Consider the following 24772-nt stretch of genomic DNA (forward strand, 5'->3'; position numbering starts at 1 on the left):
TGTTTTAGGTGCTGACTTTGTCCCTGATCCTGCCAGGGAGGGAGCTGTGCTTGGGAGCAGCCCTTGCAGACGTGCTTGATGGGGTCAGGGGAGAGCTCACAACTGGATGTTGCATTTCCTTGTCAGCTGGATTAATGTTCCTTATCTTGTCCTCACTCTGGAAATGCTCCATTCCCTAAGTAGCATTAGGACATCACACGTGCCCTGGTCATGGATTATCTCCCTGGGGGCCTGACACTGCTCACAGGAGTGACACAGGCCAAGGGTGGCTCATGTTCCTGGCTCTCTGGGGTGCACACTGGACTCTTGAGTCTTGGAGTGTTTTCAGCTGAGAATCATAAGACTTGTACCACAGAGAGCAAAGGGGTTAAAACTGGGAGAGAGGAACTTATCCCTTCCTTTTAACTCTTGGATACAGCACAAATTGTAACTCCCCTGTAATTATCTAAAGATCAAAAAATGTTCTGACGTGAGAGATCAGAACAAGCTGCATTGTGAGAGGGAGACTGGGAACACATGGAGGTCCCGACAGCCAGAGGAACGTTGGGTTCCCACAGCCTGCTGTGAGCAGAGCAGGGAGCAGCTGGGAGGGAGAACTTTGGGAGAGGCACGCTCACTGCCCAAGCTCTTAGCACAGAAGATTTATCACCTGGGGGACTTTCTCCTCTTCCATGCTAGAGGAGACAAGGAGGGGTTTGGAGAAGAAGTGGCACAAAATGTTGGTGTAATAAATGCATTAATAGCAGAGTGCAAAGAGAGAATGCAGGACAGCACCTACACTCTGTGGTGCCCACAGAGCCAAGGGAGCCTCCATCCATGTGGATGCCATGCCCTGACTTCTTTTGCCAACCACACTGGATCAGTTCTCCTGTGCTTGGCTTAAAGCTTGTTCAAGCAGTTCAATTACTGATCCCCATTACTGGAGCATGCAAACCTCTCATGAGCTTGGCTCCGTGCTCAGCCCAGAAAGTGCTTTTATCCTCATTGTGCTAGAGATAGACTGGGGCTAAATGACTTCCACAGGAGAGGCTGGAAATCAGTAGGAGAGCAGGAATCTAGAGCTGCAATTCTTAACCATCTTGCTGCTTCAGATGTAAGTGTTACAGCTGGAAAATGAAAAAAGGCTCTATCGTTTTCCTGTGGGCACACAGTGCAGGCCAAGCAAGCCTGAGCTGACATTTCAAAGACCTTTTGTTTTTCAAGTGGGTTCCTTCCATCTGGGAAAATGCTCTATTATCTTGGGGGGAGGGAGGCAGCAACTTGCAGAAATGGCTCGGTTCTGTAGCCAGTTTGTTAGATGTTGGTCCAGACATTGTTTGGATGTCAGTCCAGACCAAGGAGAGTGGATCTGACCAATGTGTTTACTTTGCCACCTGCTTTCAGAGAAAAGCACGTAAGCAAATTCAAATGTTTTGAATGCTTTTATGTGTGCATTTATCTTGCAGGAGGACTGTGTCCCAGATGATACTCAGAGAGGGAGCTCTCCCCAGACTGTGTTACAAGCACAAGAACTGAGCATTCATTTCAATGGGGGTATTTACATTCTGTTACAAAAGAAACACTGGGAATATTTCACAGGCATTCCCGGAAAAGAAGTGGGCAGTAGCTGCACACTATCTCAGTGCTCTTCAATTTGGTTTGTGTCAGAGAGATCTCAAAGAATCACATTTGCAGATGCTTGGGCAGTTCATGAACTGCTGAGCTGCCCAGAGTTGTATAAAGTTAATGATGCAGAACAAAGCCTGCTGACATCCAAACTGCAGGAGGCACAGACCTGCTGCTCTCCCACCTCCTTCCTTCTCTCTGGAGGCAAGAGGTTTTTTTTGCCCCACTTCAGGCGCTGTTTTCTATCTCCCAGGTCTTGTGGGGCAGACCTAGAACTGTTTCCCACTGCATTAATGCCTGTCCTCATTGGAGCTGGGGAGAGTCCTTGAAGTGCAGAGACACCTGAGCAAGGAGTTCCCAATAAATATTGTCAGGGGGGTGCTTAAAAACTTCTTGCTCTGCTGTTGAGGTGGAGGTTAATCACTGATCTAGGACAGAACTCCCTAGGCTAGAAAAGAGACTGCTGAGTTCAAGTTCAGCCTGGCAGGGTGGCAGGAAAAGCACCATTATCAATGTCAGAATTTAACCAGGGTATCCTGGCTTTTTCAAAACGTGGAGCCTGTGGTTCAGCCAGCACAGGAGAGCTGTGTGACAGAGTTCTGCTAATCACAGCCTCCCTCACGCTGAGCTCGTCAGCATTGACTCAGGAGGTGAAATGTTCCCAGTGTTGCCCCTTGGGTGTTGGGAGCCTTCCAGCTGGGAGTTTGAAGGGCTGTGCTGCAGCAGGCACGTCTGGCAGATGGAGATGGATTCCCCCACTGGTCTATCTGTTAGATCTGGCCACTTCAGGGCATTTTTTTCTTGGCACTTGCTTCCTCTGTTTTGAGTCTTAGCAGTCATTTTCTTCTTCAAAGTAACATATGGAAATGGTTTGGGATCTGCCCATAGCAAACTGGTTCTGCACTGGGGACTGTTCCACAGAGCTGATGTCAGGCAGACCAAAGCACACAGCACCTCTCAGGGTCCACGGGGGTTCTGAGCTCATGACTCATGCTGGGCTCACAGCAGGAAGTTCAAGCACTGTCTTTCAGGCTCTTTTTGGATCATATCAATTCCTTGCTCTGTTTCTTTATCACTTTCATGTGGCAAAATTACAGATTTTACACTGTAAAACTCATCCAGAGGCTCAGACTCCCTGGCAAACACTGCATTGCTGAGGGACAAGTGTCCTTCTGTCCCTTCATGCAGGGACACTGAAGTGTCACACTGAAAGCCGTCAACATCCAGAGTTTGACCTGGAGCCCAGACGTCCTCAAATAATCTATTGTTAAAAGAGAATATATTTTTGTGTGTTTGGGTTTCTAATCTATGGATCTTCCTATGAATCACTGCGTGGTGCTGTGAGCCGAGGTGTGCAGCAGTAAGAGAGGGTTGTTCTCAATGCTAGTTAAAGCTTAAACAAAATACAAGGAGCTGTGGCCAAAGGATACAGTGTGAGCTCTACCTCTGGCACCTCATGGTCCACAGAGAGCTCACAGGTTTTTAATTCCTGATTTTCTGATGTAGATTTCAGGACTGTTTGGGATAATGGCAGCTTCTGTTTGTGGATGAAACCTTTCTGTGCCACTAAAACTTCTTCTTTCCCCATTCAGTCCACCCCAAGACAGCACACATGCTGCAGTCACTGACCAGGCGTGTTCCAGGTTGTGCTCTGCCCATTTGAAACCCCGTTTTTACCTCAAGGGTGATGGGCATGCCTGATTTAACACCTAAATCTGTGTGTGTATGACAAAACCACTGGCTGCTTCAATCTGCCACTCGTTTGATTCACTTGGTTTCAACCCCAGAGGCTGCTCCAGGACTCTGCTCACAGAACATGGTCCTGAGTTGGGTGGTACCTTCAGTAGAAGCCCCTGGCACTGTAGCTCCTGTGCAGCACCCCAGCTCCCCACTGTTAATTTGGCTGTCACTGTTAATTGGGCTGTCATTGTTAATTGGGCTGTCACTGACCTTTCAGGCAGCTCTTTCTGTTCCACGCACACAGCAGGGCTGGGTGACGTCTGTGCTCTTATTTCCCACCTTGGCTCACACGTTCCTTCCCCCTGAGCTCTCCAGCAGCCACAGCCCCGGGCAGCAGATTGCTCCATGAGAAATTGATGCATGAAGTAGTTTGAAACCAAAGTTGTGGGAATAGCGCTGACGGTAATGCCAGTTATTTACTCAGGAATGTTTAATTAGATGGTTAAGACCAGGATCTGACTTTAATTCAGACCAGACCAAACGGAACAGGGCTTTGTTTGTTTTTAATTTCCCTTACGTCTTTGGCGGTGTGAGAATTAACACGTGGGGACGTAGGAGCATCAGCTCATGGAAGTGTGATTTCACTTTGAGAAGTGTGATTTAACTTTGAGAGATAACCAGTGCTGACTCACTCACTGTGTCCAGTGGCTTCACAAGACTCCTCCTGGAAGCTGGTTCTGTTCCCCTTCTCCTGGCTCCAGGACTCCAGCAGGGATTGCATCAAGCACAAGGGAATACTTGTTTCCCTAAGAAAGAGGATGTTACAGAACAGGTTTTACACAGGGGCAGAGCTTTGTTCCAGATGGGATCTATCCCAAAACAGCACCGGGACTTGTCCAAACAAGGAGTGAGATGTGACACTAGCATAAAGAAAAAAGGGGAGGTAAAAAGCTGAGAAAGAAATGTGTAGGTGGGAATGCAGATGACTTTTTGTGGTGTACAGAAACTTTCAGTAGTTTTGAGTTACAGAAGGAACTGTTCTATAACCAGGCGAGCAAGTAATTTGGTATTTCAACACTGTACTCTGACACTGTTTCACAAATATTAATTACTCTTATTTATATTTTTCATAAAAGTATCAGCTTTGAGCTCAATGTCAGAAAATCCTGGACCCTGTCTTCTAATTAACCCAGATCAGAAATTATCAAAGATTTGGGGAATGTGAGCTCAGGGGCTGGACTGGGTCTGTCGGAATTGCAGGTCCAAGATCTACACCCTGTTATTACCCTTTATTTCTTTAATATAAGAGCTAATAAACAAGAAACCCCTCAGCAGGTAGTTCCTGATGGCTTGTGTGTCACTGCAGAAACACCACTATCTTCTTATATCAAAATATGCATTAAACTGTTGCTATTGAGAGTAAGTGTCACTGTACATTACATGATTCTCCCATATGGTTGAAGTACAAGCGAGTGCTGGCTGAAATGATGTAACATTAGAGCAAAAAGCTGAGTTATGTTTTGTGTTGCAAGATCAGCAAATGCACAGTTCAGGGTTCATTTTTAGGGCTCATTTCTCCTCCCCAAGCTCTGCCCATGCCAGCACAGCCCGGATATAAAAATAATGTAAATTATTTCTTATGGCTTGGAGTAGACAAAGTGAATGGAGTCAAAGGGCTCATCTCGGCTATAAAGACACGTGAAATAATCCCCACACAGATTTACATCGATTATAACGAAATATTTGCCAAGCTTGAATATCGTTTATTTCCCTCCACCTGTAACAATCTCTGATTTTTTAACCAAGCCTTTTCAGACCGGGGACCGCTGCGGCCGTGTCAGTGTGGAGTTGATGCTCTGACAGATCCCACTAACCCCAGGGGAATCCACTTCTCTCGCCATTCCCGCTCCCCTCAGGGTTTCCCACCCCTCTCGGCCATTCCCGTTCCCCTCATGGGGATCCCGTTCCCCTCAGGGCACCTCTCTCCTCTCGCCATTCTCGCTCCCCTCAGGGTTTCCCAGTCTTCTCGCCATTCCTACTCTCCTCAGGGGATCCCACTCCTCTCGCCATTCCCGTTTCCCTCAGGGCACCCCACTCATTTCGTCATTCCCTCTCCCCTCAGAGTTTCCCACTCCTCTCAGGGGATCCCGCTCCTCTCGCCATTCCCTCTCCCCTCAGAGTTTCCTGCTCCTCTCTGGGTTTCCCTGTCCCATCTCGCTATTCCCTTTCCCCTCAGGGCATCCCACTCGTCTCGCCATTCCCTCTCCTCTCCGGGTTTCCCACTCCTCTCGCCACCCCTCTCCCATCAGGGTTTCCCACTGCTCTCGCCATTCCCGCTCCCCTCAGGGGATCCCACACCCCTCAACGAACCCACCCCCCACCCCGTTCCCACCAGCCCCGCGCGCCTTAAAGCCGCAGGCTCCTTCCGCGCCGCTCCCCGGCCTGTGCCCGCCCCGCGCCCACCGTTGCCCCTTTAAGGTTACCGCGGCGACGGGCCCGGGCGAGAGCGAGGCGCATTGACGTCAGGGCGGGCGGGGCCCGTCCGGCCGGTCGGTTTCCGGTGCCGCCGCTGCAGCGAGGCCGCGGCCGGGCCGGGACGGGCGGGGGGTCCCGGCGGAGCCGCCGCAGGTGAGCGGGGCGGGGGCAGCGGCCGGGCGGCCCCGGGGCGGCGGCGGGGCCGGGGGCGATGAGAACCGCGCGGGATGGGCGCGGAGCGGGACGCTGCGGCCTTGGGGCGGGGCCGGCCCGGCCCGGCTGAGGGAGCGGGGCCGGGGCCGCGGCTCCGGGGCTGCTGCGGGGCCAGCGGCGCCTTCTCGGGCCGGTGTCCGAGGGGGCCCCGCGGGCTGTGGGGCCGGGCCCGGCGGCGTTTCCGGGCCTTTGGGCCGGTTTGCCCCCGCGGCTCCGTGTCCCCCGCCCCGGGGGTACCGGCTCGGTGCCGCCCCGGTGCCTCCGGGTGTGAAGCAGCCGCAGCCCCGCGCTGCGTGAGGGGCTGGGATGGGCTGGGCAGGGCGGGGCAGCCACGCCTTGGGCAGCTCGGGGAAGCTTTGGGATTGTGCAGAAAAAATGGCTTGTGGAAATAAATAGCGGAGTTTTCATTTTGCCCGTGATGCCGCATTTCCTGCCCCGCTCTTGCCCTTCTCGCGTGGCCCGTGTCCCCTCACGGAGCCGCCGGGGCCGCTCAGTTAGCGCTGACCTTCACCGTGCGGGCTGGCAGAACAAAAGGAGTGACTGGAGAACTTCTCGGCGCTTTCTCAGCCCGTGGGAAGGCCACGCTTTGTGTTTATGCAACGCACAATACACGTGTGTGTGTGTGTGTCCTTGAGCAGGGATTAAGTGTGACAGTCACGGCACCTGGGTGAAGTGTTGGTAATTCCATATTAACTCGAAGCCTTCTGTAATCTCCAGCAGCAGAATTCATAGGGGCACGTTGTTGTGTTGCTTCTGTGTCCTGGGTTTTTCTGCTGCTGCATAAACCCCATGATGTGACTTCAGCGACTTGTCATTTCTCAAAATTATTTTGACTGAATCCGTTTTTTCCCTTTCAAAAGCTGATCCTGGGATCACCATATCTTACTGCATATAAATAAGCTGTTGCCACACTCCCTGTACCAGGTAACTTTCTTTATATTTCATCCGAAAATGCCCTGAGAAATCCTTTCCTATTCCTTTAACTCACATAGTGTTAATTTTCTTATGAAAAAAATGACATGAAATGTGTGTCTATATACATGCATACGTAAAAAATGTATTTTAAAATGGTTTTATAACCTTGTGGTGGGCTGAGCCAGGCTACATGCTAAGCACCCACGAAAACTGCTCCATCACTGCCCTCTTCAACTCAACAACAGAAGGAAAATATAAGGAAAGGTTCCTGGACTGAGATAAGGGAGAGATCACTCACCACTTGCCATCATGGGCAAAACAGACTCTTCTCGGGGAAATTGGTAATAAATTAAACTAATTAAATTTGAGTAGGATAATGAGAAATAAAGCCAAATCTTACAAACATCTTCCTGGCCCTCTCCCTTCTTTCCAGCCTTACTCCTGATGTTCTCTGCCTCCCCTCAGAGGATGGGGATTGCAGTCAGTTCCTTGCACTCTGCTGCTCCATCCTGCTCGGGGGAAGGTCCTCACACCTTCCCCATGGGAGACAGTCCTCCATGGACTTCTCCAACGTGAGTCCTTCCTGCAGGCTGCTCTCCAGCCTGCTTTCCCTTCCTTGGTCACAACTCCTGCCAGCAAACCACCCCAGCACAGGATTCCTGGGGGTCACACTGTGATTTCCTCTGCTCCGGTTCTCCACAGGGTGTAGGTGGATCTCTGCTCCCCTTTCAACCTCCAGGGGTTGTGGGTGGATCTCTGCTACCCCATGGACCTCCAGGGCCTGCAGGTGATCTCTACTCCCCTTTGGATCTCCAGAGGCTGTGGGTGGATCTCTGCTCCCCCATGGACCTCCAGGGTCTTCAGGTGGATCTCTGCTCCCTTGTGGATCTTCAGGAGCTGTGGGTGGATCTCTGCTCCTCCATGGCTCCCCAAGGGCTGTGGATGGATCTCTGCTCCTCCATGGCTCCCCAGGGGCTTTGGGTGGATCTCTGCCCCCCCATGGATCTCCAGGGGCTGTGGATGGATCTCTGCTCCCCTGTGGATCTCCAGAGGCTGTGGGTGGATCTCTGTTCCCCCGTGGATCTCCAGGGGCTGTGGGTGGATCTCTGCTCCCCCGTGGATCTCCAGGGGCTGTGGGTGGATCTCTGTTCCCCCGTGGATCTCCAGAGGCTGTGGGTGGATCTCTGCTCCCCCGTGGATCTCCAGGGGCTGTGGATGGATCTCTGCTCCCCTGTGGATCTCCAGGGGCTGTGGATGGATCTCTGCTCCCCTGTGGATCTCCAGGGGCTGTGGATGGATCTCTGCTCCCCTGTGGATCTCCAGGGGCTGTGGGTGGATCTCTGCTCCCCGGGCTGCAGGGCACAGCTGCCTCACCAGGGCTGTATCACAGGCTGCCAGGGGATCCATGCTTCAGTGCCTGAAGCCCCTCCTGCCCTGACCCTGGGGGCTGCAGTGCTGTTTTTCCCAGTTTTCCCAGTTTTTCCCCATTTATTCCCGCTCCTCTGTCTGTCTGGAGTTGCCATCTCTCCTGCCTCCTTAGAGCCATTGTCCCAAAGGCTGTGTCACTGTCACTGATGGGCCCAGCCTCTGCCAGTGGCAGTTTCATGTTGGAGCTCTCTGGCATTGGCTCTGTTGGGCATGGAGGAAGCAGCCAGCAGCTTCTCACAGAACCCTCCTGTACCCCAAAATCTGGAAGTGGAAACCCAGTATAAACTTGAAAGGGGAGAAAAATCTCCTTAAGAACATTTTTGAAAGTGTCATAGCTGAAGTCTTTAGAAAACCTGGCGTCAGATGTTTAAAGCTGTACCCTTCATTATCTACAGTTGCAGAGGTATTTTGGGATTGCAGTGTATCCATGAAATAAGTGATGAGCTATGAGCAGGTTTAAATTACACAGGAGCTTTTTAGGAGCTATGCCTGTAATCCATAACTTCCGATAGCAAACCCTGCCCTGACATTTTGGCTTCAACCTGAGCATGTTTCACTTCCGAATGCTGGTCATGCCTGGCCTCTCACATTTCCAGCTCCCACCCACCTCTCTCCTGGCCCTCATCCATCCCCATGACCCCACACAGCTCCTGACAGGAGCCTCCAGTCCTACAAAACCCTCAGTTCAAGCAGCAGGAAGTTCAGGTGGGATCTTCCCTGACTTGGAGCTCTCTCAGGGCTTGAGTTGTTGAAGCTTTCTCAGCTTTTCCTTTTCTGCCTGTGGCTGTGGAGCCCCCAGAGTTTTGATTTCTGATTTCTTTCCAGGTGCTAAATAAGTTCCCAGCATTTTCTTTAGCTTAGTTACTGCTCTGGTAGGTAAAGGTGGTTTTTTGCTGTGGTGTCAGTAAGATAATGCAGCATAACTTTGTTTTAGGCAGTAGCATCTTTGTTTCCAAAGTAGTTTCCAGTAGTTATGTATTATTTAACCTTCTCCTTCTGTTCCCTTCAGCCATGGCAGCTTCCAGCAGCAGCAGCAGCGAGGAGGAGCGGAGCCTTCGGGAGTGTGAGCTTTACATCCAAAAACACAACATCCAGCAGCTGCTGAAGGATTGCATTGTGCAGTTATGCACAGTGAGACCTGAGCGACCCATGGGATTCATCAGAGAGTACTTTGAGAGATTGGAGAAGGTAAAAACACACAATGGGAGGGAAGGAGGGTGGAACAGCTTCTATTGAAATGTATCTTTGTCATTTAGGAGCTGAGCTGCAGATTTGACCGGTTGTGTTGACTGTTTGAAATTGGAAGTGGTGCTTTTGGAAAACAGATCCTGTTTTCCAGTAGTCTGTGCACCTCTGTCACACCAAAGCCTGTAGGACAGACCATAAGGTGACAAGGAGACTTATCCAGGTGTGATCCCAGCCCAGTGCTTACTCATGGAGGATACACAGCATACATGGGTGTGTCTGGAGCTGGAGAACTCTGGAGATTGACCTTGCTGGACGCTGCTGAGGGCATTTGGATTCTTATATTGATTTCCAGCAATGTGGGCAGAGCACAGAAGTGGTGCCAGTGGTATTATCCAGGCCTGGTTGAAGAGAAATGAATATTTGCATTGCAGATCTCTGGAAGAGCAAGCCTGTTTGTGCCTTCTCTTGGGAGTTCAGTGTTGCTGTCCCTCTTGTGTTTGCCCTGAGGTCTCTTTGGTGTTTTTGTTGTTGCTGGAAGCATTCTAGGATCTTGGGAATGGAAAGCATTCAGAGTTGAAACAGTGATTTCACACTCTTCTGACCTGTTAATTTTGTATATTGATCACTGAGCAGGTGGGGAAAGGAGCTGCAATGGGAAATGGGAAGGTTAAAGGCTTGTGCAGAGGAAAGGTTGGATGCAACTGTACTCAGAACACGGAATTGGTAAATAATGCAGCTGTGACCTTGTGCAGCACTTGTTTGCAGGTGCTGCTCTCAGTACTTGTATAAGGCAGTTAGATATTTATCTTTTTTTTTTACTGAGTTACTAATTGCTGATATAAAGAAGAACGAAATTAACACTGGAGATCATAAAAATGTCTTTTAGAAATTGTATTTTAATGGAAGTGTTCAGGATAAGTACTAAAAATCACCAAGGGATGCAGACTACCTGCTATAACTCTTGATTTATTTGGGGAACATTTTGCTTATGAAATTAAGAGCTCTGACTTTTTTTGGTTGTGTGTATCAGCAACAAATCAGTGAATAATGAGGTTCTTAAAAATCCCTTGTCCCTGCCTGTTACAATGACTCCTTCCCCTCCTTGGATTCTTGAGTTTTGAGGTACTGCTAGGTACCAAAGGTATCTACAGACAAAATTTTACCAAGTAAACCACATTACTGTGCTTAGAATAAATCCTAAACCAATCCATATGTGGGGATGTAAAATGGGATTATTTGGGTGCTTTTGTGCAGTGGATTTATGGCCAACATGCAGTATTTAGGAACTTAATTTGTTTTTTAGCAAGATAACAAGTCCAGCTCTGAATTTAATGACACGAATGTTGGAATTGAATAAGTTGATGATTTTATTCTGGTGCACATTGGCTCTTTGTGTACTTGGTCAGCCTACACTGAAGCTGAAAATAAAGCTGGTTAGGTAATGTTTTTCCCCTTAAATTGCTCTCACAATTTTGGTCAGGGTCTTTTCTCATGGTTTCCAAGTGCCCTCTAGTGCAGCTGTAGCTACAGGTGAAACTGGAGCCTTTTTTGTTGCCTCCTATGGTTTAAACTTGCTGCAGCTTCCCCTGGGTGGTTTCCCCCCTCAGCTGGGCTGGGCTGAGTTTCCCCAGGTGCTGTGGCACCTGCCCAGCTCTCAGGTAACAGAGCACTGAGCATCCTGTGCTGGGCAGGAAACTCCTGACGTCCCTGTCTGGAGAGCACCAATGCTCAGTAATGTTATTAACCAGCTCCAGCCCAGTTCTCAGCTCTGCTACAGCAAAAATGCCTAAAACTCACTCTGCTTTACCTCCCAAATCATGTCTGTTACACCTGTAATAAAGCAGAGCAACTTTTCAATGTGCTTTCTGAATTTTCCTCTCTCTGACTGTGTCTCAACCTGAGGTTTTTCTTAATAAGATTGATTTTTGAAGGAACACCATTGAAGACTGAAGTGAGCTTGCTATTTTCTCTCTCATTCTTTTGACAAGTCATCTCTTCCACTGCACACAAACAGAGCTGATTCACTGTCATGTTATTAAAATATGTTGAAGAAATTTAAACATGCTTTAGAATTTCTGCTCAGAAACATTAAAATTGCTGCCTCTGAGATGGTTACAGCTACTACAGGAATGCAAATGTCCTCCTCTGGGTTCTGAAAGCTGTTAGATGAATCTAATTACTACTCATTGATTGTATAAATGGTTTTCTTTTATCTGTTTGTGGTGTGCTAAGGCCTCTGTTCTCTTTGCTGTGCAAACATGTGTGGTAATACCAATACCTGCTAAAAGCTGTAATGGCTCTCCAGTGCAGGGATGGGCTGTGTAGTGCAGCTTGAGCTATGGAAATTCAATGTAGAGATCATTATTGCAGCCTGCCAGGGGAATCCTGGCTCTTGGACATGCCTGCCCTCTGGAGTAAGTGCATTGAAATATTGTGTGTGATGCAGTTATGTGCACATCAGGCTTTACAGAGAGCTGGAATTAGGAAGTGTGATGGACATGTAGTCACTGCCCCTGTTCCCCCCCACCTGCCCTGCTCAGATATTATATATATTATATATATTATATTAAAATATATATAATATATGTATTTATACATAATATATATAATATATACACTATATATATATTAATATATATATATTAAAATATATGAATATTTTCCCATTTTCCTAAGTGTTTCTTTTGCAAAACTAGCTAGTTTAGGAGGATATACTGTGCAGTTGTGAACTTAGGGCAGAGCTTTTTTAAAAATGCTTTTATAGCTTCTGAATGTTTGGGGTTTTTTAAATATGATATAAATGAAATACTAATTACCAGAAGAAGTTGAGATTGTGTCTGGTGCAATGATAATTAGCAGGTTTTGCAGTGTACATCATTCTGAAATTGTGAAGGTCTTCTTCAGTAGCTGATAGACTTAAATCTGAGTATGTGAAGTGTCATCACTTCAGTATTACTTGGAATAATTGAAATGGAGTTAAAAAACATTGGTTATTTGTCAGGAAAAATAAGGCTTGCAGTTCGTGACTGACACTGATAATTGTGAACTGCTTCATCAGCTGAAAGACCAGATCAACACTTGGATGTAATAAATAAATTATTCCTAAATCTTTCTCAAATCCTGGGAATGTTTATACTGATGAGTAGAGAACAAACTGAGTGTGTTTATTCATGACATGTTTAATGTGAGCAGCTTCTAGACTTGAACAAACAGGTTTTCCTCAGAAACACTGGCTAAATCCAAAGGTATCTGGGAATAACCACTGCCAGTCTTTCTTTAGGTCCTGCTGTAATTATTCTCTGATCTATTGGTTTAATAAATGGGGGTTAGTGTCAGAAATTGTAAAAGGTGTCTATTAAAAAGATGAAACAGATTATAGGATGTTGTGGCACAGGGTTGTCTGGCAGTGTAATATGAATATCTGGAGATTTATAGTTTAGTTGATACAGTGATGTTTGGAGCTGTTGGTCTTGGACATCTTTTTAAATCTCATTCTATGGTTCTATTCTGTGATTTGTCTCAGGGAGAATCTTATTGGTGAATGTGTGTATGGACTGTTTAGAGAAACTGGTGTATTTTAAATTAATACATTATTTTACCCATATGTAACTTGTTTCTGTGTCCATCCCCTACTTACTATTCTAAAAATAATATGCTAATATTAAATTTTGGGTCAGACAGAAGTTACCAGTTATAATTTTTTGTGTTAGTTCAGTTTCCTTCTCCCTGAGTGGGGCATTGCCCTGAGGGGTCTCTTGAAGAGTGTTTTGATAACAACTCCCTCACTAAATGCTGCTGAGTGCTTCAGTCTCTGATCACAATATTTAATATTTTATGTGATACTGGAGAAAACCCAGCAGCTGGTGTTCACTTATTTAAAAAAATGTCTTTTTTAATGGTTAAGTATTTTGTATGTGAACAAACATGTTCTGTGGTTGATGGTGAGGCACTTTACACCAAACACTTATTACTGCTCAGGCTATTTTTAATTTCATCTCTGTTGAGACTCGTTCCTCTAAAATCAAAGGACAGAAATGAGTTTTAAATACATTTTGTTCCCATGGTTGGGAAATGTGGCACCATTTGATCAATGGGCAAAGAGCAGGAAGTGAAACGTGAGGCTGTGGAGCTCCTTGGCTCTGGGAGAGGGGCAGTGCAAACTCCCAGGAATGGGTGTCCCATGGCCCTTCCCTCAGGCTGATGCTGCTATCCAGAGCCTCTGCCCAGCTGGGATCAAGGACACTGGGACAAACCCAGCTTTCACAAGGGCTGGAGCTCTGGGAGAACACATGAGTCCTTGTTCTTTTACAGAACGTCCCAAACCCTTGTTTCCTAATGCTGGGAAAGTCATTTGAGCTGTAATGATGTCAATGCTCTGACTCCAGGGTTGGCTGTTTTGTTTTTAATCTGATTTTAGTTGATTGAGGTGAATCTTTCGAAGAATCAAATTTCTGTGTGTTAATTAGAATTTGTGTTATTGTAAGTACCCTGCTCTTCTAGAGTATCACTCCAACACAATAAGTAACTGAAGGAAATAAGGAAAACAAGTAACCTTGTGCAAGGTTTGCATGTGGTTTGCATAAAAAAATCCCACTTTGGCCTCCAGCATCCTTCCTCCAGCTCTTTTGAAAGCAGTGTTCATGTTTCTTTCTCCCAAAATAAATGCTGGTTAATGAGTGTCAAGTTGGTCCATGACTGAACCTCTTTCAAAAGCTTCTCATGTAGCATGGATTTCTGAGGAATTGCTCCTCTGTCTTTCAACTCCAAAAAGGCTTTAACACCTCGCAGCTGAGGGGAGGAATTGAGGGTTTGCAGCTGGGGAAGTGCCTTCAGCATCTGAGGAATGTCCTCTTCACCTGTTGAATACACTGGCAGAAACCAGAATCAACTTGTTCACACCAATAGTTTATTAAATGAAGAATAACTCAATAAAATAAACAGCATTGTGACGTGAGTGGTAGGAATGAAAGGCACATCTACCACGTGGTTTTGAAAGGGCTTTGATCTCGGATGCTGCAGTCTCCTGTTTGCCTTAATGTGGGAATAATGGTACACAGGAAGCTCCCTGGTGTTGGCAGGCTGGGCTGGAACATGATACATCACTGCTTGTTTTTTTCCCTTTGGATTATGTGACACAAACATGTCTTCCTGTTTAGGAGGAAACAAAGCAGTTGTTGAATCAGCTGAAGTCTGGTTCTCGCTCCGACTCCCGAGAGGACGAGATCTCCCCTCCTCCCCCCCTGAACCCTGTGGTTAAATACCGATCACGACGTGGGGCCATCAGTGCAGAAGTCTACACAGAAGAGGATGCTGCCTCTTATGTTAGAAAGGTGCTCTGACTCTTAAACCTCGCTCAAAATTACATCCACAATCCAAGAGTGTATCTGAACCCACCTTCTGTCCAGGGCATTAAATAACACCAAGCTCCTGGAGCCTGTTATGTCCTAATTGCTGTAAAAAGCAGACCTGTGTGTGTGTCTGCTTAACTGGAGGACAAAATAACCCATCATGCAATTAAACCATTCATGCATTACTTAGACCTGTTCCCTTTGAAGTCATGTATATTTAGATGTGCATATATTTAGATATATAGAATGTGCTTCCAGTTATTTGGCAGCTGCAACAACATTTGGCCTAATGGCAGAGCAGGCTTGCTGCTGTTCCCAGGAAAACACAGGTTGAACAGCTACTCATCCTCCTGCAAAATAACTTACAAACTGAGCATGGAATTATGCTTTTCAGTTGCATAAAATAATACAAGATTATATTTTCCTTGTGTTCAAACTGTCTGTAAACATTTACTATATTTGGGGTTATATTTATAGTGCTTGAAAGAAAATGGAAAAACTCAGCCAGTGTTTTGTAGCAATTTAAGTTGTTTATTTACCATGGGAAATGCAGAAATTTTTCATGAGAAAAATTAACTATTTGCTTTCTTTGATCCTCTCCTAGGTTATTCCAAAAGATTATAAAACCATGGCTGCTTTGGCAAAAGCAATTGAGAAGAATGTGTTGTTTACCCATCTTGATGATAATGAGAGGAGGTAGGAGGAAGTCTTGGTGGGGTTAAGCTTTGTGGAAGGGCCAAGTTCAGAAGAGCTAAATGTGTCACAAATCTGCAGTGACTCTGCAGCGGTCAGTGGAACACACAGCGCTCCAGGAGCAGTGTGGATAGGTTGGGGGTACAGATGTGTGGAGTTGTGCAGGTTTTTGTCTGATTTTGGTGTCCTCTCCTTCAGTGACATCTTCGATGCGATGTTCCCCGTCACTTACATCGCAGGAGAGACTGTCATCCAGCAAGGCAAGTGACACTGTTTGCTCTGGGGAGGCATTTGAGCATGGGGAGCTGGCCTCTTAGTTTGTTTATTTTTTACTATAAAAGCAGGCTCACTGCAGCCACACCATTTCTTGTTGTGTTCCCTGAAGCACTTCATACTGAAGTGAGGAGTCGGAGCCACTGGAGGAGGATGAGGCTTCCTTGCAGAGATTATCTGTTGGGAATATTGTCCCTTGATGACCCTGGAGAAATGTTATGTTATGGATCTGGTTGGCCTTTCCAGTAATCCTGGAGTTGCTGCTGATCTCCTGAGTGCCAGTAGATGTCCCCTTTCATGGGCTGAGAGGAGTGTAAAATCAGCAAAATGTGATGTTTCACCCTGCAAACTGTGGGAAAATTTGCCAACATTGTTGGAGTCTAAACATCAAAGTTGGCAGAGATGCCAATTCTATATTAGTATACTTAGTTTAGTGTATAATCAATTTTTTTTCTCTTCTTTAGGTGATGAAGGTGATAACTTCTATGTTGTTGATCAAGGAGAAATGGATGTAAGCATTCCTGGTAGTTTATTAATGATCTGTTCATTCCTAGAAGAAGAATACTCTGATATTTGTAGGCCTCTTCTACAGACCCTGCCTTTAGCAGCTTTGCTCATTTAAAGTTCTTATAGAAGTTTGTTTTGCCCCTTAAGAGCTCAGTCTGGTTGCACAGACTGAGTTTGAAAATGAATGATTTGGACACAATATAGATGTTTTAAGCATGCAGGGTGGAGTTGAGGTGTGGGGCAGGCTTTAAGAACAACCAGACTTTTTATTTTCCAGCCCAGCTCATTCATAGCTCTTTATGACACAGACCTTGTTGAGGGGTTATTTCTCAGGAGTCTGTGTAGAGCCTGTGCATGAGATGTAAAAGAGAATCCTTTTGTTAACAAAAATTCAAATTATGCTGGGGTTGGAAGCATTGATAAAACCCTGAAATTATCAACCTTAGTACAGATGTGAGAATTTCCTTGTACTCCCAATGGAATAGAGGGCAGCAGAAAGCTGAGGGGTGTCTGACCATGCTCTGCCTTGCAGGTTTATGTGAACAGTGAGTGGGCCACCAGTGTGGGTGAGGGTGGCAGCTTTGGAGAGCTCGCCCTCATCTACGGCACCCCCCGAGCTGCCACCGTCAAAGCCAAGACCAACGTCAAGTTGTGGGGCATTGACAGGGACAGCTACAGAAGGATCCTGATGGCAAGTAGCCCTCAAAACCTGGGTTTGTGCTTTGTGGGTTATGTATCCTGGGTGTCTGTCCTTCTGCCTGTCCTTTGCTGGAGTTATTTATTCCAAATCCTGCTGTCTCTTCAGTAATCAGAAAGCTGATTACTCAACATGCATCTCTCAGGCACAGGGCAAGGGGGAATCTTGCATTAGTGAGCAAAACAATGCCAGTATTAAACTGAGCTGAGGGTGAAATAAGGCTGCAATAACTGCTGAGTACTTTAGGAATGTTGCTCAACTGGAATATTATTGAAAGAACTCAATTTCAAAACATTCCATCTTGTGGGCTTGGGGTCTGTGAGACAGAACACTGTGTGTCTGGTTAAATTTGTTTGTGTCTGGAGTTTTATTTAGAGTAGAAAGAAAACTCACTTTTTGTCCTTTCCTTTTTTTATAGGGAAATACTTTGAGAAAGAGAAATATGTATGAGAAATTCCTTAGTAAAGTATCTATATTGGGTAAGTGAGCAGATTTTTGTTCTGGAGTGGAATCAGTTGCCACATTGTAATGAAGCTGTTACTCTGCATTATGATGATTACAGGCTGTTGTGGTAACTCATCACAACTGCTTCTCTGCATCAATCCAAAATAACCCTAATTCAGGTCTTGATCACTGATGCACAAATGCAGGCAGAAATACACTGACCTCTGTATAAATACAGAGCAGAAGGTGTAATTTGTGCCTTGAGAAGACACTCCAGTAATGAACTCTTAACTCTGCAGAATCTCTGGACAAGTGGGAGCGTCTCACTGTGGCTGATGCCTTGGAACCGGTACAATTTGAGGATGGGCAGAAGATTGTGGTCCAGGGAGAGCCAGGAGATGAGTTCTTCATTATCTTGGAGGTAAGCAAGCTCAAAATTACAAGCTCAGAACTTGACTTTTTTTGGTTGTGTCCCTAAGCAGGCACTTGGAGAAGAACAAAACGTAAGAATGTACTTCCAGAGAATCACTAAAGAAACATCATCTTGCTGGACATGAAGTAACTTGGATTTAGTTTTGCTATTTTCACAAATGATACTTCCAGGGAAAAAGGAACAAGTTTCTGACTGAAAGCAGTTTATCTTTCTGAGAGTAGAGACCTGTTCTAGATAGCTGGTAATGCCTTACTAGTATTCTGTCTGGTGGTTTGTGTTTTTTTCTGGCTTTTTTTGCTAGTCATACTATAATATTTCTACTGTTCTGAAGAAAACCAGAAAGAAGTCACTGTTGTAATATGTAAATGTTCAAGATGTTTAATGCTTAGAGAGGAGAGGAGCAGTTGTTCTTGTACAGCAGTTAGGTGAACTGTGCAAGGACTGCGAAGTGGCTTTTGAACTGAGGCATCCTAACAGTTATTTGTGCAAAGCAGCTGATTCTGTGTGAAATTCAGTGTTTGGTGTGATGCTGGAAATTGCAGTTGTTTGACTGCTGTCGTTTATTGAAGGGCACAGCTGCAGTGTTACAGCGCCGGTCAGAAAATGAGGAATTTGTTGAAGTGGGCAGACTGGGACCTTCTGATTACTTTGGTGAGTTATGTTGTGACAACTGTGGCTACAGACACCACTGTCACCATTTTGTCTGTGCTGTGTCAGTGGTGGAGATGAGATGGATTTGCTTAATTACTGTTTTGGACTGCTATGGTTGCTCTCAGTGTCGGGTGAGTATCAGAGTCACTTGGCACTCAGGTGTGCACACAGGATGTGATTGTTCCACACTGCTTTACTGTAAAATATGATTTGGCCTGACCTCCCTGCCCTGAGCAGAGCTAAATTTTTAAATGACATTTTATTCCTCAGGGCTGTGTCCAGTTGAGATTCTTGTGTCTCCTGGGATGGAGATCCCACAGCCTCTCTGGGCAATTTCATTCTCTGTCTAACCAGCCTTGTTGTGCGGAGTTTTTTTCCTTCATGCCTGACAAGAATTTCCTGTTCTGCAGCCTGTTGCTTTCTCTCTGTCTTTCCCTGTGCAGCCTGGGTTTGTCTTTGTAGTCACTCATTACACAGCTGAAGACAGCAGTAAGATAAGAAAATTCCTTCCTTGGCCTTCTGTTCTCCAGGTCAGACAGGAACCTGGTCAGAACCTGCTCTTTAATGGTTAAATACAGCCCTCTCCCCCTCAAAACCCCTAACATTTTTCTCATGTTTTGGGTAGTTCCTCTCTTTCCTCTTGCTAAAACCTTTTGGTTGTCCAGGTTTTCAGGTCGGTAGATGATGTAAGCAGCAAATCTTCTGTTGCAAGGCCTGAATTGGGATGGACTTGATGCATGGGCTCTGCCCAAAGGACTGCTTGGCTCAGGATCTAGGACTAGACTTCATTCCGTGTCATTTCATATTTTCTAATATTTCCCTCTGTGTTCTCTTGAGTTTCCCACTCTAAAACTAAATATTGTTACAGTCATTGTGTTAGGTGCTGCAAAACTTTCCTTCAGGGGTTTAGCTCTCCCTTAGAAGCTCCTTTATTCTTTAGCAAGCCTCTCTTTAGGAGGCTGCTGAGTTCAGGAGTTTTAATTGGGCACAGAGGAAAAGTTTTCCTCATTTCTTTGGAACATCCCTTCTGATAGTGCAGGCAGAAGTGTTCTCCAAGGAACACTGAGTTCTTTCCTCAGTCCTGAACATGGAAAGAACTCAAGTCCAAAACCAAGCAAACAAACCCCAGAGTTGCTGCTCCGATTTCTTCCATGCTTGTTGTAGAAATGTTAGGGGTTGTTTCTGTTGTTGATAACAGGGGCTTGTTGAAAATTTCATTTGCAAACATGTTGTTCAGCTGTTGAAACAAAGCTTCTAGCATGTCTGTGCAAAACATTAGAAATGGGATCCAGTGGGACTACAAAATGCTCGTTTTCCACAGCCCCATGACAAAGTCAGAGTTTTGATTCTGGCCAGCAATGGGTCAAAGGCTTCTATCTGGTGCATGAATGTTTTATTTGTTTGTTTACTTCAAAACCATGCTCTTGTTGTCCTGAGTTTCCTAGAAACACCAGAATTGAGCAGTACTATTAGAAAAATAACTACTTGTTGGCTAGGAAAATTACACTGTGCATTGAAACATGGCCTTTCCTCAAAGAGACACAGTATAGAAAATTTTTTAGGCTTTTTTCAGAGAGACTTGAATGTGGACACGCTTTTTAATAACAATCCACAAGTAGGTTTTTTTTAAACTACTTTCACAGTTGCTTTTAGTGTAATTACTTAGGTACTTGTTCTGAGCAGTGCTAAAACCTGAATTACCTTCTCTGCAATTTCAAGTGGAGAAATGTTGTTATTTGCAGGGACCCCTGTGGCAGGGAGGAATGATGAATCTGACTCCATGTTCTCAGAAGATTAATTTATTATTTTATGATCCTATAATATATTAAAGAATGCTGTAGATATGTAAATGTTCAAGATGTTTAATGCTTAGAGAGGAGTGGAGAGGAGCAGTTGTTCTTACAGTTAGGTGAACTGTGCAAGGACTGTGAAGTGGCTTTTGAACTGAGGCATCCTAACAGTTATTTGTGCAAAGCAGCTGATTCTGTGTGAAATGAACTAAACTATACTAAAGAATACAGAAAGGATACTTACAGAAGGCTAAAAAGATAATAATGAAAACCTGTGACTCTCTCCAGAGAGACAGCTTGGCCCTGATTGGCCAAAGAGTGTAAACAACTCACAGCAGAAACCAATGAAACAATCTCCAAACACATTCAACATGTGAGCACAACACAGGAGAAGCAAATGAGATAATTATTGTTTTCATTTTTCTCTTAAGGCTTCTTATCTTCCCAGGAGAAAAACCCTGGGCGAAGGAATTTTTTAAAAAACATGAATACCGCAGAGAAGGGTCATTTCTTTGCCTCTTTTTCCCATTGATTGGTAACTCTGTTTCCTGTTCTGCTGTCCCAGGTGAGATTGCTCTGCTGATGAACCGTCCTCGTGCTGCCACCGTCGTGGCTCGTGGCCCCTTGAAATGTGTGAAGCTGGACCGGCCCCGGTTCGAGCGCGTACTGGGCCCCTGCTCGGATATCCTCAAGAGGAACATCCAGCAGTACAACAGTTTTGTATCACTGTCTGTCTGAAACCTTCCTCCCTGTCCAAGCCATGCTTCACAAATGCAGACTGCTTCCTTCCCCTTGTGCAGAGCCACATCGCCACTGGCATTTGCAGCTTCCTGTCCGGTTAAAAAAAAAGAAAAAGAAACAAAAAAAAAAAAAAAGGAAAAAAAAAAAAAAAAAACTGCTTATCATGGCACTGTCATTAATTTAGAGCATATTATTTCTGTGCTCTCTGTCCCATTAAATTAATAGAAAAAGTTCAGTGGAGACGTTTGCTTCTCTCTGTGCACCAGTGTCCAACTCAGGCCAGTGCTCAGCGAGGGAGAGACCTCCTGGCACCATGCCATTGCCATAGAGTGAGGATGTGACAGTAAAGGGGGGGAAAACAGTTCTTTTAAAGGTGTTTCTCAAATTATTGGACGGATTTTAAGGCTGTGGTCATCACCTGCTCTATTTCTTTTCACATGAGAGCTACCCTTGTAATTGAGCTTCTTGGGGCCTGGGGTTTCCTGGGTTTCGTTTTCATTTTCTGGGTACTGTAATCCTAGGTTCAATCGTGAGGCATCAGCTGCTAAGAAAGCCACAGTTGGAATTTACCAGTATAATTGTTCCTGTGTCTGCTGGTTTAAGATTGCTTAGTTCTGTTCTTGTCAAGTGTAAATCAAAAGCTTTCCAGGTTAATAGTTCTGGTGAACTACTTCAGCTGTTGATCCATTTGCTGACTTGCCGCAACTGATCTTTTCCACTTGTTCTTTCTCCAGCCATAGATTTGCCATTTAAAACTCTTCCTGTTCCAAGTGGCAAGAACCAAATGCTCCATGAAATGCCTGACTGTGGTCTCTAGTACATAGATTGGTGTAAGAATGGTGCAGCTGTCCAGCTGTTAGTACTCTTTGAGTGCTTAGATTGGCGTAGAAGTCGAAAGCAAACATTTGATTTTCCCTGTGAATTGTTTTGTTAATACTCAGTCGACTTTTAAAAAATCACCATCAGTTCAAGTGACCCTTTGTTACCAGGGAAAATAAATGCTGAGTGTTTTGGCCAGTATCAGTTGCAGGTGACAAGATTGCTGGTCTGTAGAGCTCCATTATTAGTAGAGAATGTGAGGCAAAAAAACTGAGTGCTTGAAATTTCCTGCAACACTCAGTTGTTTTAAGTTTTTAGAGCTGTCAGTTCATCATTTTAAAAATGGTTCACTATAAATCTAGTTCAAAGCCAAACGGTGCATTCTCTTTTCTTGCTTATGGAATTTCCACCACACTTATTTAATCCTTTTTTTTTCCCCCCCAAGTTCAATCTGTTGCGGAGTCTTAAATGTATTTCAGTATTTCCCAGCTTTGTGTTCCATTACTCTGTGCTCACCAAGACTTCCCAAAAGTTTTTACTGAATTCCACGGTTCAATAATTGTAGGCAATTTTTAAGGTTTCCTTTAAACTGTAATTTATATCAAGTAGCATAGGTTTGTATTTGGGAGTGACAGCAAGCAGTTTGGCATTTGTTGTGCAACTACTTTAATGATGGAGCCCTTGTTTTATTTCCTTTCTGAGGTGGAGTGGATGCAAATCCAACATTTTTCCAGGCATGGACAGAATCAGGAAGAGTCTGCTAATTCATGCAGAATAATACTGAAGGTATCAAGCCTTTACAAAAGGTTTCAGGGTATTTCTGAAACTGAAATCCCAGGAAGGGGATTGAAATGCTTGTGGTTTGAGTTCTCTATTCAAGAGATGTTGAATAGAGGATTTCTGCCAGAGTCCTTAAGGAATAAGCAAATGCTACCTTTTTTTTGGTTCTTTTTGTTTTCCCCTTTTTTTTTTTGGTAAAACTTTTTTCTTAAGTTTTGACTCTGCAGGTTTTTTTTCTTCATATGTGTTTTGTGTTACATTAAGGCACCAAAAACTGTGTAAACCAGTTAGAGCTCCACAAAAAAATGCACATTTTTTTTATATAAGGCTTTCTAATCAAGTTTCACTACTGCATCTTTTTAGCTTGCTGTTTACTCCCTTTTGTAGTTTTACCTACAAGATTTTAAGATAAATCAGCTAAGTCTGAGTTAAATATTAAACACAGTTATAGCTTTACCTTTGTGTGCAATTTCAATATGTTTGAAACCACAATTGGCATAGTTTTGCCTTAGCTAACATTCAGGGCTTTAGAAGTAATTTTTTGCTAGTCTATCTTCAGCAAATTGATGAAGTCTATTGCCCTAGGAAGCTATAGTCAACCAGAGGACCATTTTTGTATTGTTACCTGACTCTATAAGTCTGATTTACTGTATGTGCTAATATATTATATTATATTCCTTTTGTTATAGATTGTCCTAATGGCAGGTAAAGCAATAAAATGATTTAAATTCTTAAATGCAATCAGCCTCTTTTATTTTATTCCCCGCCCCTACGTGGTGTTGTCCTTCGGCTTTAGAGGATGTGTTATGAATGAGGCAGCAGAAAGTAAGCAGCTTAATGGATTAGCTTGGTGTAAACTCCAGAGGGGTGAGTTCAGGTCCTGGCTTCCCCCTGGAGCCTGGGGAGAGCTCAGCCTCCACGTGCCAGCCTGGGAATTCCTCTGCACTTGGACCTGAGTCCTGTTGGCTCCTGGCAACTTTGATCTCTCCCAAGGTGTTCATTCCCAGCCCAGCCATGATTTTTGGATTTCTAAGCTTGCTGCTCCCATCTCTGCAACCCCTTCATGAGCATGTGATGGATAATCATGAATAAGTTGTGGTGGGAAATGGAAAAGGGGGATTTTCAGCTGTGATGAAGCAGGAAAACAATTTGAAGAGTGACCTGAAGCAGCTCAGGCTTGGATGTGTTTTACAGCCAGCTCCAAGAAAGCTGAGTGACCCAGATTTGAAGTCCAGTAAAAATTTACCTGTCATGTCCAGCAGAATAAAAGAGAAGAACCCTGTACCAGCCATTTAAATATCCATGGGTTACCTTCCTTCACCTGCCCTCCCTTTCCCAATCCCCTCCACTGAAAAAACCAGGCTGAAACCAGAACTTCTATTACCTAAAGTGAAACCTTATGCCCTCCACGTCCAGCCTTATAACTATAAATACACACTTTATAATTACAACTTAAATTTAAGCTTATCTTCTGTTGCCATGTGCTTCCTGTTGAAGCAGCAGTCACCATTCCGTGGCAAAAGATGGAATTAATTCTGGGTTTGTCCTGTGTGAGGAAAGCACAAAAAGTCACCGGTAGAGGGAGATAAAACTTCGGGAATTCACTGTTCTGGACGGGAATAACCAACAGAGCAAACGTGCTGAGAGGGAGACAAATCCTCTTATTTTCATCTGTTCTCTGTCCACAAGAGTAAAAACCTCTCTAAGTCCCAAGAGTAAAAAGGTCAAGAATCTGCTTGAGATTGTTGAAAAGTTGGAAATGCAAGGATTTGTCTGAACAACAATTTGGGAGAGACTAAAGGAGCCTGGAATGGGGTTTTTGGTGGGGTTTGTGTGGGATTTTGGTGGTTTTATGTGGGGATTTTGGTGGATTTATGTAGGGTTTTGGTGGGTTTATATGAGGTTTTTGGTGGGGTTTATGTGGGGTTTTGGTGGGGTTTATGTGGGGTTTTGGTGGGCTTATATGGGATTTTTGGTGGGTTTATATGGGTTTTTTGTGGGGTTTATATGGGGTTTTGGTGGGTTTATATGGGGTTTTGGTGGGGTTTATGGGTTTATATGGGGTTTCAGTGGGTTTATATGGGGTTTCAGT

The 24772-nt window shown here is 44.9% G+C and overlaps 1 protein-coding gene across 2 annotated transcripts; it reads left to right on the plus strand.

Moving 5' to 3' along the window:
- Nucleotides 1-5812: 5812 nt before the first annotated feature.
- Nucleotides 5813-23421, plus strand: PRKAR1A (protein kinase cAMP-dependent type I regulatory subunit alpha). 2 transcript variants are annotated; one of them, XM_030961847.1, is made up of 12 exons: nucleotides 5813-5913; nucleotides 6834-6897; nucleotides 9326-9504; nucleotides 14661-14834; nucleotides 15457-15548; nucleotides 15744-15805; nucleotides 16283-16329; nucleotides 16858-17016; nucleotides 17441-17501; nucleotides 17766-17887; nucleotides 18469-18550; nucleotides 20906-23421. In XM_030961847.1, exons 3-12 carry the CDS (start codon nucleotides 9328-9330, stop codon nucleotides 21076-21078), a joined length of 1149 nt encoding a protein of 382 aa, XP_030817707.1. In that variant the 5' UTR covers nucleotides 5813-5913; nucleotides 6834-6897; nucleotides 9326-9327; the 3' UTR covers nucleotides 21079-23421. The 2 variants fall into 2 exon arrangements, with proteins under 2 accessions (XP_030817707.1, XP_030817706.1); XM_030961846.1 differs by lacking the exon at nucleotides 6834-6897 and having other exon boundaries at nucleotides 5818-5913.
- Nucleotides 23422-24772: the final 1351 nt, after the last annotated feature.

Source organism: Camarhynchus parvulus, chromosome 18 (assembly GCF_901933205.1).
Source record: "Camarhynchus parvulus chromosome 18, STF_HiC, whole genome shotgun sequence".
Taxonomy (NCBI): Eukaryota; Metazoa; Chordata; class Aves; order Passeriformes; family Thraupidae; genus Camarhynchus; species Camarhynchus parvulus.